Source organism: Acanthopagrus latus, chromosome 16 (assembly GCF_904848185.1).
Source record: "Acanthopagrus latus isolate v.2019 chromosome 16, fAcaLat1.1, whole genome shotgun sequence".
In the NCBI taxonomy this organism is placed as follows: Eukaryota; Metazoa; Chordata; class Actinopteri; order Spariformes; family Sparidae; genus Acanthopagrus; species Acanthopagrus latus.
The window spans coordinates 8,656,167-8,670,548 of NC_051054.1; the positions used below are offsets into that span (position 1 = coordinate 8,656,167).

General features: G+C 41.5%; 2 protein-coding genes across 3 annotated transcripts; both read left to right on the top strand.

Annotated features, from left to right (window-relative positions):
- The first annotated feature begins 17 nt into the window (after positions 1–17).
- usp40 (ubiquitin specific peptidase 40) lies at positions 18–11,550 on the top strand. Of its 2 annotated transcripts, none has more exons than XM_037072003.1 (31): positions 18–760; positions 871–938; positions 1,025–1,138; positions 2,152–2,316; positions 2,543–2,689; positions 2,842–2,985; positions 3,119–3,247; positions 3,434–3,553; positions 3,652–3,759; positions 3,867–4,070; positions 4,232–4,370; positions 4,524–4,605; positions 4,733–4,904; positions 4,989–5,073; positions 5,163–5,233; positions 5,465–5,874; positions 5,952–6,096; positions 6,214–6,274; positions 6,788–6,841; positions 7,069–7,157; positions 7,330–7,416; positions 7,504–7,540; positions 7,689–7,753; positions 7,934–8,008; positions 8,095–8,316; positions 8,491–8,609; positions 8,707–8,772; positions 8,885–9,095; positions 9,341–9,436; positions 9,535–9,629; positions 9,740–11,550. In XM_037072003.1, the coding sequence occupies exons 1-31, from the start codon at positions 565–567 to the stop codon at positions 9,846–9,848; spliced, it is 3,885 nt and encodes a 1,294-aa protein (XP_036927898.1). In that variant the 5' UTR covers positions 18–564; the 3' UTR covers positions 9,849–11,550. The 2 variants fall into 2 exon arrangements, with proteins under 2 accessions (XP_036927898.1, XP_036927900.1); XM_037072005.1 differs by having other exon boundaries at positions 4,235–4,370.
- A 741-nt stretch (positions 11,551–12,291) lies between these two features.
- Positions 12,292–13,636, top strand: fabp7a (fatty acid binding protein 7, brain, a). The gene is made up of 4 exons (XM_037072109.1): positions 12,292–12,453; positions 12,680–12,852; positions 12,948–13,049; positions 13,398–13,636. Exons 1-4 carry the CDS (start codon positions 12,381–12,383, stop codon positions 13,446–13,448), a joined length of 399 nt encoding a protein of 132 aa, XP_036928004.1. The 5' UTR covers positions 12,292–12,380; the 3' UTR covers positions 13,449–13,636.
- The last annotated feature ends 746 nt before the right edge of the window (positions 13,637–14,382 follow it).

The window sequence follows — 14,382 nt, forward strand, 5'->3', positions numbered from 1 at the left end:
AAGTGTGTGACTACAAGTACCACAATGCACCGCTTCGTTTTCTGCCAGGAAGAAACATGGCTGCCCACTGTTCACCGAGGGTATTTTTATTTACGTTTCGTTTGTTATCAGTTTTAAAGGAGACAAATGAAGACAGAGCCGTTGCCAGAAGCTACAGTTACATCGTGTAACAACTGAATCAGTCGTCAGGCTTTCGGTTAGAAGACGCCATTTTATTAGCCGTTGTGACACTGACCGCGAACATTAGCGTCTGCCTGATTTTTTTTTTTTTTCATTTTCGCTGAGCTGTCAAGCTGCTCATCGGTGTCGGACTGCTTTGTTAGCCTGCCGAGCCGCTACAGAACGCAACTGTGAGTCAAACGCACATACATCCGGTAATAGTCGCTATGTTTAGCCCCGTGAAGTCCTCTTATTTCAGAGTCAGCCCGGCCATTGTCAACAGAGAACTCGGCAAGACCAAGATGAGATAGCAAGAGGGCACACCGGATTGCTAACACACGACTTATTACGAGGCAGAGTCCCCAGCTTAATTGAGAGAAAAACTGAGTCAGTAACTCACACGGCATGTTCGGGAATCTTTTCGAGGAAGAGGAGGAGGAAGGCTTCGCTTCGGCGTCTTCCAGGGGGAGAGCTGCGAAGGCGGGAGACGAGCCACCTCCACCCCGGGGAAGAAGCAATCTGTGCGGCATCAAGAATCAGGGGGGCACCTGCTACCTCAACTCTCTGCTCCAGACCCTGCTGTTCACCCCAGAGTTCAGAGGTGACGCCAGGTTACATTTACTTGCAGTAGGTTGATAGTCAGGTCCACCAGAGGACACTTATGTATGGCATCCTGTTTTCTTATTCGTGTATTGTTATGTGTCTTTGCAGAGGAGCTGTTCAGTTTGGGGCCAGATGAATTAGGATGCCTGGAAGACAAAGACAAACCAGGGGCCAAAGTAAGAGCCTTTAATTGAAGGTGTAACTAGAGATGTAACTTAACATCTACATGATTTCTAATTAGGTCTTTCCCTCTTCTCTGCAGGTCCGAGTGATCCCACTGGAGCTGCAGAGGCTTTTTGCCAGTCTGCTACTGGTGGACCAGCAGAGCGCCTCCACCGCCAGCCTCACTGACAGTTTCGGCTGGAACAGCAGTGAGGTCTGTGTCCATTATCTTAGTCACTGTGGCTCAGGTTACACTTCATATTTCAGTGATTGATTTACCTTCCGGTCACAGCAGGAGGCAAAAGCAGACATTCTCAAAACTGGATTTCAAACTGCGGCAGCACTGGAATTCCAGCTTGTCTGGAGGCATCTCAGCTGCAGTCATGCAAAAATACATACATAAAATGGAGAACAGACAGAAACATTCACAGAATTTGCCTCAGGATGTGCATAAACACCTTTTCCAGGTCAAGAATGTACATACAGTGATTTGAATAAACTCACACTAAATTCTAGCTGGGGGATGAGAATGAGAATGACTACGCACGTAACAGACAGAAATGTTTCAAGGCTGATGTGCGTAAATGTTTAGAATAAAGAGTGATATGTGCCCCAAGTCCTGACAACATATACGTTTTGCAGAGCTTTAAAAAACATACATTGTGGTAATAAGATGACATGAAACATACATTAAAGTGTAAATGGACAACGTCATCCCTTTCAAATCATTTCCAAGTGACATTAGTGCTGGCGTCGCTGTCACAAAGACAACAGATTGCTGTCTTTTCTTAAGTGCAGCAACAACACAAGACAAACTATGAGTTTAATGAATCATTTAGTCTCTAGTGAAGACTTAAAAGCAAATAGAAATGATGCCAGGCTGCTAGCCTGACTGGAACGCCAGTCAGCCCTCATTTTCCGAGGAGATTTCCTGCCAGTGTAGTGAAAGCAAATATTATGGAGCCAAGCTAAACGCAGATGGTGTTATAATTCTACAGCCATCATATTCTACCAACAACATTTACTCCACATTGATAAGTTAAAACAAAACATGTTTATGCATTAAACCTGCAGCGGATACACATGTACATATATAGTAACAACAAACACAATATACTATGAAAGCTGTAATAGAGGGTATTCCGCATACTTTAGTACATAGTTTGTAACTGAGACATGGCGTCTTTCTTTCTGTAATTTGACCTTTTCTCTGTTGTCCTATCCCAGGGAACAAATCAGCATGATGTGCAGGAGCTGAACAGGATTCTGTTCAGTGCATTGGAGCACTCTCTTGTGGACACCTCTGGTAGTACTTTCATCCATCGGCTGTACCACGGGACCATTGTCAACAGCATTGCCTGCAAGGAGTGCGGTAACATCAGCCAGAGACAGGTGCGTCAGTGTTTGCAGAATTTCTCAGCCGCTCTGACGTGGCTCCTTTTTATTTTTACATATTTATATAAATACAGATGGAATTACTTGGTTTTTCTTTTGCTCAGCAAGATTTAATAAGACTGACACAAAGGAGTTATCGATGTTGAATACATTTCACAATGAGATGCTAAAACAAACATTACCAAGTAACCCACTTCAGCAATTTATTTGGTGTCTTCTGTAGGAGGACTTCCTGGACCTGACAGTCTGTGTTTGTGGCATGTCTAGCCTGGAGGATGCTCTGTGGAGCATGTTTGTGGAGGAAGAGTTGTTTGAGGGCAATAACCTGTACCGCTGTGCACAGTGTGACAGGCTGGTTACTGCTGCCAAGGTCAGTGCCAGCTTTCAGAATGTTATAAAGTTAATAGTTCAGTGAACCTGAACGAAGGTTCATATGAATGATTTTACATAAACATGACAAATGACATGACAACTTTTTTCAGCTGTGTCTCACTTTACTTTACATTTTTTGCTTTTATTCAGTCTGCCAAGCTTAAGAAGCTTCCTCCATTCATGACCGTGTCTTTGCTGAGGTTCAGCTTTGACTTTGCCAAATGTGAGCGGTACAAGGAGACAGGACGCTATAGTTTCCCCATCACAATCAACCTGCAGCCATTTTGCGAACAGGTACTTGATCTTAGGTTATGCACATTTACCATTACTTTTCTTGGTTGTTTCTTGTCATTTTTATTGCTTTCCAGATGTGTGTTCACGCAAAGATGCCTTGATTAGTTAATTATTATGTGTTTCTTATCTACAGACTGATGGAGAGGAATCTGATTACTCCTACGAGCTGTTCTCTGTGATTATCCATAAGGGTGGCTGCTATGGGGGCCACTACCATGTTTATATCAGGGACATTGACCAGCTGGGCCAATGGGAGCCATCGGTAAGAAAAAGAACATGGCAAAGGAGGATAAGAACAAATTAAGGAATATTTTTTTATTAAACAAATAGCTGTCACTAGTTGTACTTTTTAATATGGCTATTTCAAAAGCAGTTAAATGCTTATACTGAAATTGACTTGTATTACTATTGGCAATATAAAGAAATGCCCCTTTTGTCTACTTGTTAGGAAGAGGAATGCAAACTCAAGTCTCAGAAGAAAGGCAAGGAAGAGTTCAAGAAGGAAGTGTGTGAGCCAAAACTGCAAGAAGATGACCCACTGTCTGTCCTCACTGCTATTATCGCCCAGGTATAGCTACTGCAAATCTAAGAGCTTTTGTCTAATGCATGTATTTCTCTTAGTTGTACAGTCATAGTTGACTGATAAAGTGGTTTCCTGTCCACTAGGAGCCATCAAAGAGCGTCCTGTTGGACCAGCTGGGCCAGAAACTCATGAATAAGATTGGTTCATCCTGGAGCAAAAAGTTCAGAAAACACTACGGTCCTATAGGAAAGGTATTTAAGTTTATGAGCCTCTCTTGCTTTCTTTAAATCAGGGCTCATACCAGTTTATTTCATGTTCCAATAATTGTCGTCTTGTGACTCATTCTGCTCTGTTGTAGTTCTTGCAGTCCCACAGCGATGTTTTCATGTTGGTGTCCAATGGTACTCGAGTGGCATTGAAGACAAACCCGCCAAGCCCTGTGACTGAACCGCCAAGCCCAGTGACTGAACCCCCAGGTCCAACAGAGCAAATCACAAACTCTGATCCTTCAACACCTTCAGACCCTGGCGCTGCTGACCAGCAGCCAGAGCCTAAAAAGGAGGTATTCGAGCAGCAGCCACATTTTTGAGGTCCAAACTTAAATGGTTACGACTTTTATAGGAAAATAGAAATCTATTCAGTTGTTTTTCATCTATGTTCCTGGTGGACATCTTGCGATTACTTTGACGCCTGTTTCTCACGGTGTTTCTTCCTGTCTGTCAGCAGGGTAGCCACTGGTTTGACCTTAACGACTCCACAGTGACCTCCATCAGGGAGTCTGACATAGAGAAGCAGTTCCAGGGCAAAGAGAGTGCATACATGCTGTTCTACAGAAAAACACAGCTGCACAGACCCAGTGAAGGTAATGGAATCCATGTGTTGCATTAGTTTTAGAAAAGATGTGTCAGGTCAGAAAAAGAAATGGAAAAAAGTTGAATAACAGAAGAGAATGTAGGGTAATTGATTGTCTTTGAATCTCTTTTATAATATTTTGTTGTTTCCTCTACATTTGTAGCCCAGAATAATGCCCAATATAAAGTTCCTCTTCACCTCATCCACATGGCTCAGGAGGAAAACATTAAGCTACAGCAAATGCGGTAAAAAACACACACATTCATGTATCATACCACACTTTTCCATTAATCTACGCAAAATGGAAGACACTTGTACCAAATGGCTTGTTACATAAATTGCTTGTGTCAGTCAACATTTTTTCTGTTACAGTGAGAAGTTTGAAGCTACAAATAACACTGTGGAGCTGCGTCTTCACCTGGCAACCCATTACAGGCTAGATAATGGAGCCCTGCAACCAGTCAACAAGGAGCAGGACGGGAGCACCACACTGAGTTTCGACCGTAGAAAGACGGTGGGAGATCTCCGATTAGCTATTTATCAGGTAACTTAATTTCCAAAAAGCTGTTGGGTATTAAAAATACAGAAATACGGGGGAAGTGATCTGTTTTTGCATTTGTGTATAAAGATGTTGGACCAGTGGGAAGGAGACATGGCTCTGACTATGGCCAAGAGTCTTCCAGCAGGTCTACACCTCTACAACACTATCATAGGTGAGACTCTTGCATACAAACTACTTTTCAAAGAGTAAAAGAAGTTTAACAAATGTAGTAACTCATTCTGGTTGTGGTACTCTTTGCAGATGACAGTGTCTCCGTGTACAGTGCAGGCCTTCAGACAAACTCTGACCTGTTTGTATGGAACGGCAGAGAGGTAAGGAAAGGCATAGTCCAACAAATTAGGCCTCATGCAAAAAAGGCACCTGCACTTGACTTGTATAGTAGGATCAAATTACTGGAACGTTTCAATTCAATGATATGACTTGTATGTGCTGCCTAAGGAGAATTAATTGTTTTATACGAGTGGTTCTTGCACAGAACCCAGTATTTGTTATTCCCCTTAATCACAAAAAGCATTACTAAACTTGACAAGTTTCCTCTTCAGGTTTGTGGTGCAACTGTCCTCATTGGAGCCGAGTGGGAGCCAGTGCTGTTGACTGTAGTCCGCCCCCATCTGGGGGAAGATGGGATCCCGGAAGTGGAAGATGGGGCGGAGTGTGAGGAGGGAAGCGGAGGGTTTGAAAATGGAGGGCCGGGGCTTAAAAAGGAGGCGAGAGGTTTTGCAGGTGCTGCAACTCTTGGGGAGGTGAAGGAGGCTCTGGGGGAGCCTAAGGAAAGTCTGCTGTGCCAGGAGCATAAGGGGGGAAAGAGAGCAGAGCACGGGGCCGGAGAGGGAGGAGGTGCAAGTGGATGGAGGCTGTTCCCTCCCGACGACATGCAGCGGACGCTAAAGGAGCTGTCACTGAAAGACGGAGATGCGCTGCTGGTGCTGGAGCCGCAATCATTCGACAGCAGGTAGAATCCTTTGCAATGTATGTGATGTTGTTTTCCTCAAGCATTTGCTTTACAACTGCCTTCTTATTTTTGCTCAGCATGTTCACTCTAAATGGAGACGTCGTCACTGTGACTACACCATCTGACTGCCGCTGGCTCCAGGTGGAGTTTCAACAAAATGGAGGAGAAGGGGACAAAGAAGAGGAGAGGAAGAAGGTCAAGGTTCCAGCCACAGGAAATATGGTCAGTATTTTAGTGCTGCAGTCTTCTCTTCTTCCTCTTTGTATCTCCATGTTGGCATCACATTTTTGTCTCCTAAAAAAAATGTATTAAGTCATGTTTGTTGTTTGTCTCTTACAGCTGCTGTGTGAGGTGAAACAGAGGGCTATAGAAGAGCTGCAGCTACAGGAGAACCCCCCAGGCAAGCTGCTCAGTGTTAGACATAACTGTCTGCAGGGGATTTCCTGATCAGACATATAAGATGCTGATGCAGAGCTGCAGTTGGTATTACTTTCAATAACACAGCAAGAAAACGCAAAATGTGCTTCACTAATCACAAATGAATATCAGTGAACTGATTAGAAATGAGAGCATTGGAAGTTATTTGAGGAGTTTTATTTATTTGTAGATGACAAAGTTAACCGATGCAAATCCTTGTATGCTCATTTCAGATATATTTTTTCAAGTGATTCTACACTGAAAACATAAATCATGAACATTATATTTTATTTCTGCAACCAGATCCTCCTAAATCTCCCTGAATCGTGCACACTAGACCTTTAATAAATTATGATTCACCTTTGATTGACCATAAATATTGGTTCAAAAACATTTTTTTAATTTTTTTAATTTAACTACTGTTTATGCAATCACAAACTGAGACTGTGTGTTTGGATATATTCCTAAATCAGTTGTTTTTATTCTCACTGACCAGGTGCACAGTACTGTCTGAGACAGGTGGACTGCACAGGGAAACTCCTTCCTCCAGGTACTGTTACATTTGTTACCTGGGGGTGTTTTAATGGTGGAGACAACTTAGAGGCTGGAAATCCCCCTCATTTTAACAAAATATGCATTCCTTTAGACTTTTTACACTGCCCCCTCATAAAATGTTTAAAAGGTACTCCCCCTTCTTGTAATGTTTCTTCTCATCATCCGTCTGTGAAGTTTTAAAGCTTATTTACCAAGTGCGCTTGTGTTGTCTTACCTTGACAGTGTGTGAGGAGTTGAGTGTTCGCGATGCAGGGGTGCGACTCATGACCACACTGACTCTCTGTCCGGGAATAGCCCCCAAGGCATCACAGGTGTGTCTTTTTTATTTGAAGGCTTCAATAAATCCTTTGTACTTGCAGCTGCACATGTGAAAGTTACAGAACCTTTAAGTAGCAGTAAAAACCTTTCCCATCCTATGTTTTCAAGCAAATTGGAGCACTTTAGATGCTTGATTGATGTGGGATTGTTTTCTTTGCGTTGCAGCTTTTTCTTCACTTCGCTGTGGGCACAGCGCCCTCTGCTGGCATGGAGATGGACATCATTGTGGAGAGTACTTGCACTGTCAAAGAGGTGAGGAAAAAATGCTCATGCCACCTTCAACATGTGCCTATGATAAATGTATGCATACTTTTATGTGTATTGTCTTATTATTTGCAGTGCTTAAAGACAATGCTGGATGCTGTTGGACTTGATGGTAAAATAACTTTTTTCGGCTTTGTTCACATGTACTGCAGACTCATCTTATTGTTTCTGCTTTTGCAGGACTGTAATCAATCATACTTATTACTGTGTATATCAGTGCAATACCTGGTTGTTAATGTCAGTTAAACATGCATTTGCAGGCACCTGTTGGCACTTGAGGAGGCTTGATTGGTGCGAAGACGTTGGAGAGCCAATTGTGGATGAGGTGAGTTTGCAGATATCTTTAACTTTGTTTTGCTTCCTTTACCCACTTATCAGGTGTACTTTGTCTCTTGTTTTCATTATATTTAGCACCAGGAAAGAGTCTGGAGAGAATATTATATGCTGTGATGTAAACTTTGTGTAGTGTTTTAAATAATTTGACCAACAGTCTTTTTATTTTCAGGATGCTTCTCTGTCAGAGCTGAAGATAAACAACGGAGAGACATTAATTGTCACAGAAGGACAGCTTCCTCCAAAGGTACTTAAAAGTTTTGACTTTGGCTTTAGATTAATTGAATGTTTATCTCTTTAGCCTGATTATCTGTTTTTTTTTTCTTCTGTCAGGGTTTTCTAAAGTTATCAGTGTGGTTCTATCTGGATCCCAGAAACAACTCAATGGAAACTGATTTTAATGGTCATACTGAGGAGCAAATGCTGGAGGTTGTGACTGCAGGTGAAACGCACAGTCAGTCATCTCCGATATATGCTGGAAACATGGCAGAGCTGAGAAGCGTAGGACAGGTGGAGATATCGGACGAGGCCACCTTGGAGGATTTTAAGACTCAGGTAGGAGTATAATTTGTCTTTGCTGACACACTGGCTCTCTTTTTTTATGGAAGGCCTAACAATCAGGCAAAATGTGCCTGTGATTTTGGTGTTTTTCTTTGCTTGCTTTTCTTTCCTACCCAAATGTTTAAAGATGCTCCTCTTAATCTATTATGTTTTCTGTTTCTGTGTCAGGTGATGACATTACCTTCCCTCCAGGATGTGTGTGTACCAACTACTGCGTTTTTGCGTGTGTGGCAACTTGAGGGACAGAGGCTGGCACGAATCCTCAGAGGACAACATCTCACACTCAGGTATCAACACTTTCAAAGTCATAACTGATGCTCACAAGTTCTATTTATTGTTGATAATTTCAGTTTGGAGTCATTGTTTTTTTCCCCTCCTGATCAGGAAATTGAAGCTGACCAGTGGAACAGACCTTTGTGTGCAACAGCTACTAAAAGAGGAAGATCTTGGGTAAGGTTTCCATGTCACCAGTTTGTTTTCACGGATGTATAATGTGTGTGATAAGGAAAGAGGCCCTTCTGTTATTTCTTGTTCAAATTCTTTGTTTGCATCTGTTTTAAAGCCCTAAGGAGGTGTTGCTAAATGTTAAAATGGGAGTACCAGGGGAGAGGTGTTACTACCCTCCAGAGGAGCTGGTTTGGGATGCATCCCGAGACTCTTCTCCTCGCTCTCTACGCATTTGTCTGGCTTCACACTACGGCCTCTCCCCCGACTCTCTTCTGCTGGCCAAACACCAACCAGAAAAACACACCTGGGAGGAAATCTCAAACTGGGTAAGATGAGCACAGTCATTACTTCTTGTTGTTTTTCTGGTTTAGGCATCAGGGGAAATCACTATGTCTCGCATTTGCTTGCTCTATGGAAAGGTTGGTATAGATGAGAAAGAACATTAGATGAAAATGTTGACGTAGCTCAGACTGACTAAGAGACTATTTTTCATTTCATAAGCCAAGAAATTATCCTAAAATCTCAATATTGTTTCAAGTGAATTATATGCTGTATGCCTTTTTACTTTCAGAACCAGCAGTTTTCCAAAAAGAAAAAGAAGAAGAAGACAGAATCACTACTGGGAGCACCGTTTCACCTCAAAGATGGAGACACGATCGGCATCAAGGTCTTTATAAAAACCCAGTTTGTTTAAAAGTGTGTCTATTTCTGTTTAATTTTTTTTTGAGAAATGCTGAGTCTGTTCTTAATATGTTTTTTTTCCAGAATCTTTTGATTGACAACAACAGGGACTTTGTCACCATGGAGGATGAGCAGGGCCAGCAGAGGCTCAGAGAGCAGGCAGAGCAGCGCAGGAAAGGGTAGGACTTCAGACCTATTAATGGCAATCATGTGGCACCCTGTGTCAGTTTAAGTGACTTTTTTAACAAAGAACCTTCACTGAAATGTTGTACCTTTTACTTCTTTTCAGAGGGCAGGCTGCAGGCTCTGATGGTGTCGGACCATGCAAGAAGACTGGAACGACCAAATCCAGGAAACCAGAGGTGGCGCTGTCAATCAATGTTGGGGTATTCAGATAGCACCCTGCTCCCGTGGGTGCATGGACAAATCATAACTACGCACACACACACACACAGATGCTACATTGCAGGACAATCCACTTGACATCAGTCTTGTGCCATTTGATTTTTTCTAACTGTGTTTCTCCACAAACGTTTCAAACCCAACTCAAATCCCACTGTAAATTAATTCCTCTTCTCTTTTGTCTGATTTGTTGACAAGAGAAGGAATTTTATTTAGCCTTTTTTTGATTTGCTGTTTTAGTACCACAACTGGTTATTCTTGTTTCTTTTCTCTACAAGATTTTTGAATTACAACCACCACACATGCCCTTTGTCAATTTATATTTCTGGGATATTTGGGGACAGTGACATTCAGGAAAACAGATCATCTTGCTGCATGGATTGGTATCTACTTTGTAAAAGTATCAGCCGTGAGAAAACACTTCTACTTGTGTTTTTTTTTTTAGTTTATTTTTGTAGCTATTACAAGCCAGTGGTTATATTCTGACAGCTGTGCTGACTGGAGCTTCTATCTTATACAATTTTGTATAAAATGTAGCTATCAGGCTGAAAAGAAAAACACTGTCAGCCACCAGTTTTATCTTCTAACATGCCAACAAGTCATTATAGCAGGAAATCAACCTTCAGAAATTCTAGCCGATGCTCATAGGATAACTTGTTTTAAGTAAGGCTGATTTGTAAAATAAACCTGTCACTGTGCATTGAGAACAAACATGTTTTTTCTCGATCATGGGCTTGTTTTTAAGGTTGATAAGAGAGAGGAGAGAGAGGCCTTAATGTGGAGAAGCATCAGTGCTGCTCTGTCCTCTCTACCTCACTCTCTACCTCTCTCATTCTACCTCTGCTGCCCTCTCTGTTCCCCCCCAAGTTGTTGCCGTAATTAATAACTTTGTTTTCTTAACCTCAAACTGTTCATGCCCCTGCTCTGTATGAGTCAACTACAGTTTAAAAAGTATCTCAGTTTGATGCCTTTTGTTTACTTGTAGTCATATTTTATAAACGATTAAGCAAACTTAATTGTCTTTTATTGGACATGATCTCCTTCTAGAGCTAATAATAAGCACACAGCCTTCAATTTCAGCTTAATCCATAATTTCATGTTCAAAGAAATTATTCTTCTATAATCATCTCTGATGCCAGATGAATTGGCTGCTGCAGAAATGGTCTGTAAAACAATACATTCAAATCCTTTCTGTCACTAATCCTCCTTGATTGTGTTTATATTTAAATTGCCTGAGTTAAATACATGGGTTTTCATTGTGGAACATATAACGTTTCATTTGCATGCACTATATGTGACTTCAGGGAAGAAAAATAATATTCTTGTAGATAATTTATTGGAAAGAAGTGACAAAATAATGTTTATACCGTGTGAAATGTGATCTGTTTTCTAGGCTGCTTGCCTGTTTTTATTTCATGTATTATTCTGGCCTTGATCAGTGCCAAGTACAAATTTCAAGTAATCTTTTTTTTTTTTTTTTTTTTAAGCAATCGCAGGAATACTGACAGTATACTCAGCAATAGTGAAATTTAATTTTGTATAGTATGATATCATTTACGAGTGTTATTGATTACATCTTTAGTGTTACTGATAAAGAATGATCTGCTGTACTGTGACAGTAGACATCTGTTTTGTATATGTGTCAGATTGTATCTACAGGAAGTATTTTATCAACAATAAAGGTATACAGTAATCAGACTTCAGCTGAATCACTTTAAGCCTGCTCCTAGGCAGGTGTACACCCACATTCTTTTCTCATTGAGGGCAAAAACTGTGATGGGCCACTGGCCAAAAGCAAGCTGGTGCTTTCTGTATTGTTCAAGAGTGCAAAATGGTATTACGATGCCAAGTTCCCTTATTTGATGGACTTCTTGTGCCCTGTATCTTTAATTTATAAATGCTTTTGTCTGTTCCTGTTCAGGTGAAATTGAACCTTAATGCAGACCACAGTTTAGCCAGCCTTGCTCAGCAATGTTGAGTTTGTATATAAAACTAAAAATGATTAACTTTGTATTAGTCTTCTAAAAATGAGAAACAGTAAATTTTACAACAGTTTTTGCAGTACTTTGTTAACAGTAATTAATGACCTTTGTTTTCACAGTTGAATTAAATTAATGAACAAATGGACCTTGAAGGACAATTTCATACTGTTTTACTTTCAGATGGACCCTGACACTTTTTTCTAGTCTTACACAGTCTCTTCTTGGGACATTACTTGTTTATTTAGTTATGCAAAAAAATAAAAAATAAATGCATGTTGTTTGTTTTATTAATATTGTAAATATACAAATTCTGAGTCTGAGTTTCCTCTCCAACTGCACTGTGCCCCTTCAACAGCACATTTTGCTGTGACCAATCACATCCCCACAAGCCTGAGTGTCCAATCAGCTCTCACGGTGCGGCTCTAGTGTCCCTCTGTTGCAGTATTAATTTGGCCGGCAGACACGCTGTGAGATTTACTGCAGGGAGAGCAGAGATTGTCTGACAGTTGCTCAACTGGACAAATAACTTTTTTTTTTTTTGCAAAAATGGTTGAGGCTTTCTGTGCTACGTGGAAACTGGTGGACAGCCAGAACTTTGATGACTACATGAAGGCACTTGGTGAGAAAGTTTGATTTGCTTTTCATTATTTTTTTCACCCTGAAATAATAGTTGATTGCTTGCAGTGTGAGTAATGATGTCTGCTGTAGGCTGCACTTATTCTGAGTGTGTGTCTGATATGCTTGTATTTGCTCAGATATTTTTATTTTAAGCAAAGCATAATGTGTCTAGCATAATGCACCATTGAAGGCACTATTTCTTTTCTTTTGATTTGTTTTTACAACAGGTGTCGGTTTTGCCACCAGACAAGTGGGCAATGTCACCAAGCCGACGGTAGCCATCAGCCAGGATGGAGACAAAGTGGTGATAAAAACCATGAGCACCTTCAGGAACACAGAGATCTCCTCTAAGCTGGGAGAGGAGTTCGATGAGACCACACCTGATGATCGACATGTCAAAGTAACCTGAGTGAAAAGTCATTGCATAATTTTCACCGCGACGTGTGCTCAAGCTGGAGGCGGTTTAAATTTTAACCTGCTTGTTTGTGTTTGCAGTCTACTTTCACCTTGGAGGGAGACAAACTCGTGCAGGTGCAGAAGTGGGATGGCAAGGAGACCAAATTCGTCCGAGAAATCAAGGATGGGAAGATGGTGATGGTGAGAATACATGGCACACACAGCTTGATGGAGTAGGATTCAAACCGCTTACAGTGGCAAGGGAAGATAAATCACGTCATGCATGTCATTGTTCTTACATTTACAACTTGCAAAGTAGTTATGTAAAGCAATTTGACTTGCCTTGTTGTGCAAACGTGCCTGACAGATAAACTTGCCTCGCCTTGTTATTGCCATGACGAAATATGTGATACGACTCAAATGATCTAAGGAGAACTTGCTTAACAATCAGTATGCATCATTTCTAGTCTTTGCATTAAAAGCACAGGTATATGTTGACCGCCATCATGTAACACAGGCTGCTTCTTTTGTCTCCTCTCTGCCTCACAGACTTTGACTTATCAGGGAGTGCAGGCGGTCCGCACGTACGAGAAAGCCTAACTCTTAACATCCACTTGAATGAGCAAATCATCCCTGCACTGCAAAAAAAGGTGTCACCTCCCCTCCTCTTCACTCACTTTGTTTTTTTTTGTTTTTTTTTATTTTAACAAAAATGTTTTTACAGCAGTGATTTGCACTCAATTTGTTGTTGTAACATGAGATACATATTTTGGAAAAAAAAAAAAAAATCTTTTTTGTAAGATCTTTTGTAAGAAATGTCCGACTGTGAAGGGCCTAAAATGTTTGATTGGGGGAAAAAGGGAAAAACAAATAAAATGAAGTGCTTGACTAAACTTTAAACGTCTCAGACTTTTCAGTTGGGTTCTCCGTCGGTACCACTTTAGCTCAACAGGGCTCTCCTTCTCAGGGTTTTTTTTTCTTTTTTTTTTTTCAGCCAACTTTGAATGCATTTCTTTTCAATATGTCAACCTAAATTGTGGGAACAGTGCTCTCCCTGTGATGGGTCAGTTCCAGGTGACAGCTGCAGGGTGACGGTGAGGGCCAGAGCCGGCCGTGCAGCAGCAGCAGCCAGTGTGACCATTGAACTCATGGGAATGAACGTCCTCTAGTAACCTCCAGATGGTCAGAGACGACTAGGAGCTGGAGTAGAGTGGAGGGGGTGGGGGTGGTGATGTCACTTGCCTCGGGATAATCCGGTTTTAGTCGTGGTGTCATTACGTAGAGGCATCATTCGATGGTGTGTGGACCAACCGTGAATGAATGCTCCCGCTGGTGTGACAGAGTCACAGCAACCACGGAAGGGCGCCGTGCAGGGCAAGGACAGTTTGTATCAATAAATCCAGTATCCCACCGTTTAGTAGATCAAAGTCTAAAATGAAAAGGGATCTGCAACTGTTACGAACAGGGGGACACAGTTTTAAAAGCTTTCCCTCAATTCACCTCGGTCTTTCCCACATTTTAAGAAGCCAAGCGA

Bases quoted from the DNA above. Each gene is read 5' to 3' on its own strand.
- usp40 (XM_037072003.1), top strand. From the start codon at position 565: ATGTTCGGGAATCTTTTCGAGGAAGAGGAGGAGGAAGGCTTCGCTTCG. The intron at 761-870 runs GTGACGCCAGGT...GTGTCTTTGCAG, and splicing joins GTTCACCCCAGAGTTCAGAG to AGGAGCTGTTCAGTTTGGGG. The intron at 9,630-9,739 runs GTAGGACTTCAG...ACTTCTTTTCAG, and splicing joins GCAGAGCAGCGCAGGAAAGG to AGGGCAGGCTGCAGGCTCTG.
- fabp7a (XM_037072109.1), top strand. From the start codon at position 12,381: ATGGTTGAGGCTTTCTGTGCTACGTGGAAACTGGTGGACAGCCAGAAC. The intron at 12,454-12,679 runs GTGAGAAAGTTT...TTTTTACAACAG, and splicing joins TGACTACATGAAGGCACTTG to GTGTCGGTTTTGCCACCAGA. The intron at 12,853-12,947 runs GTAACCTGAGTG...TTGTGTTTGCAG, and splicing joins CTGATGATCGACATGTCAAA to TCTACTTTCACCTTGGAGGG.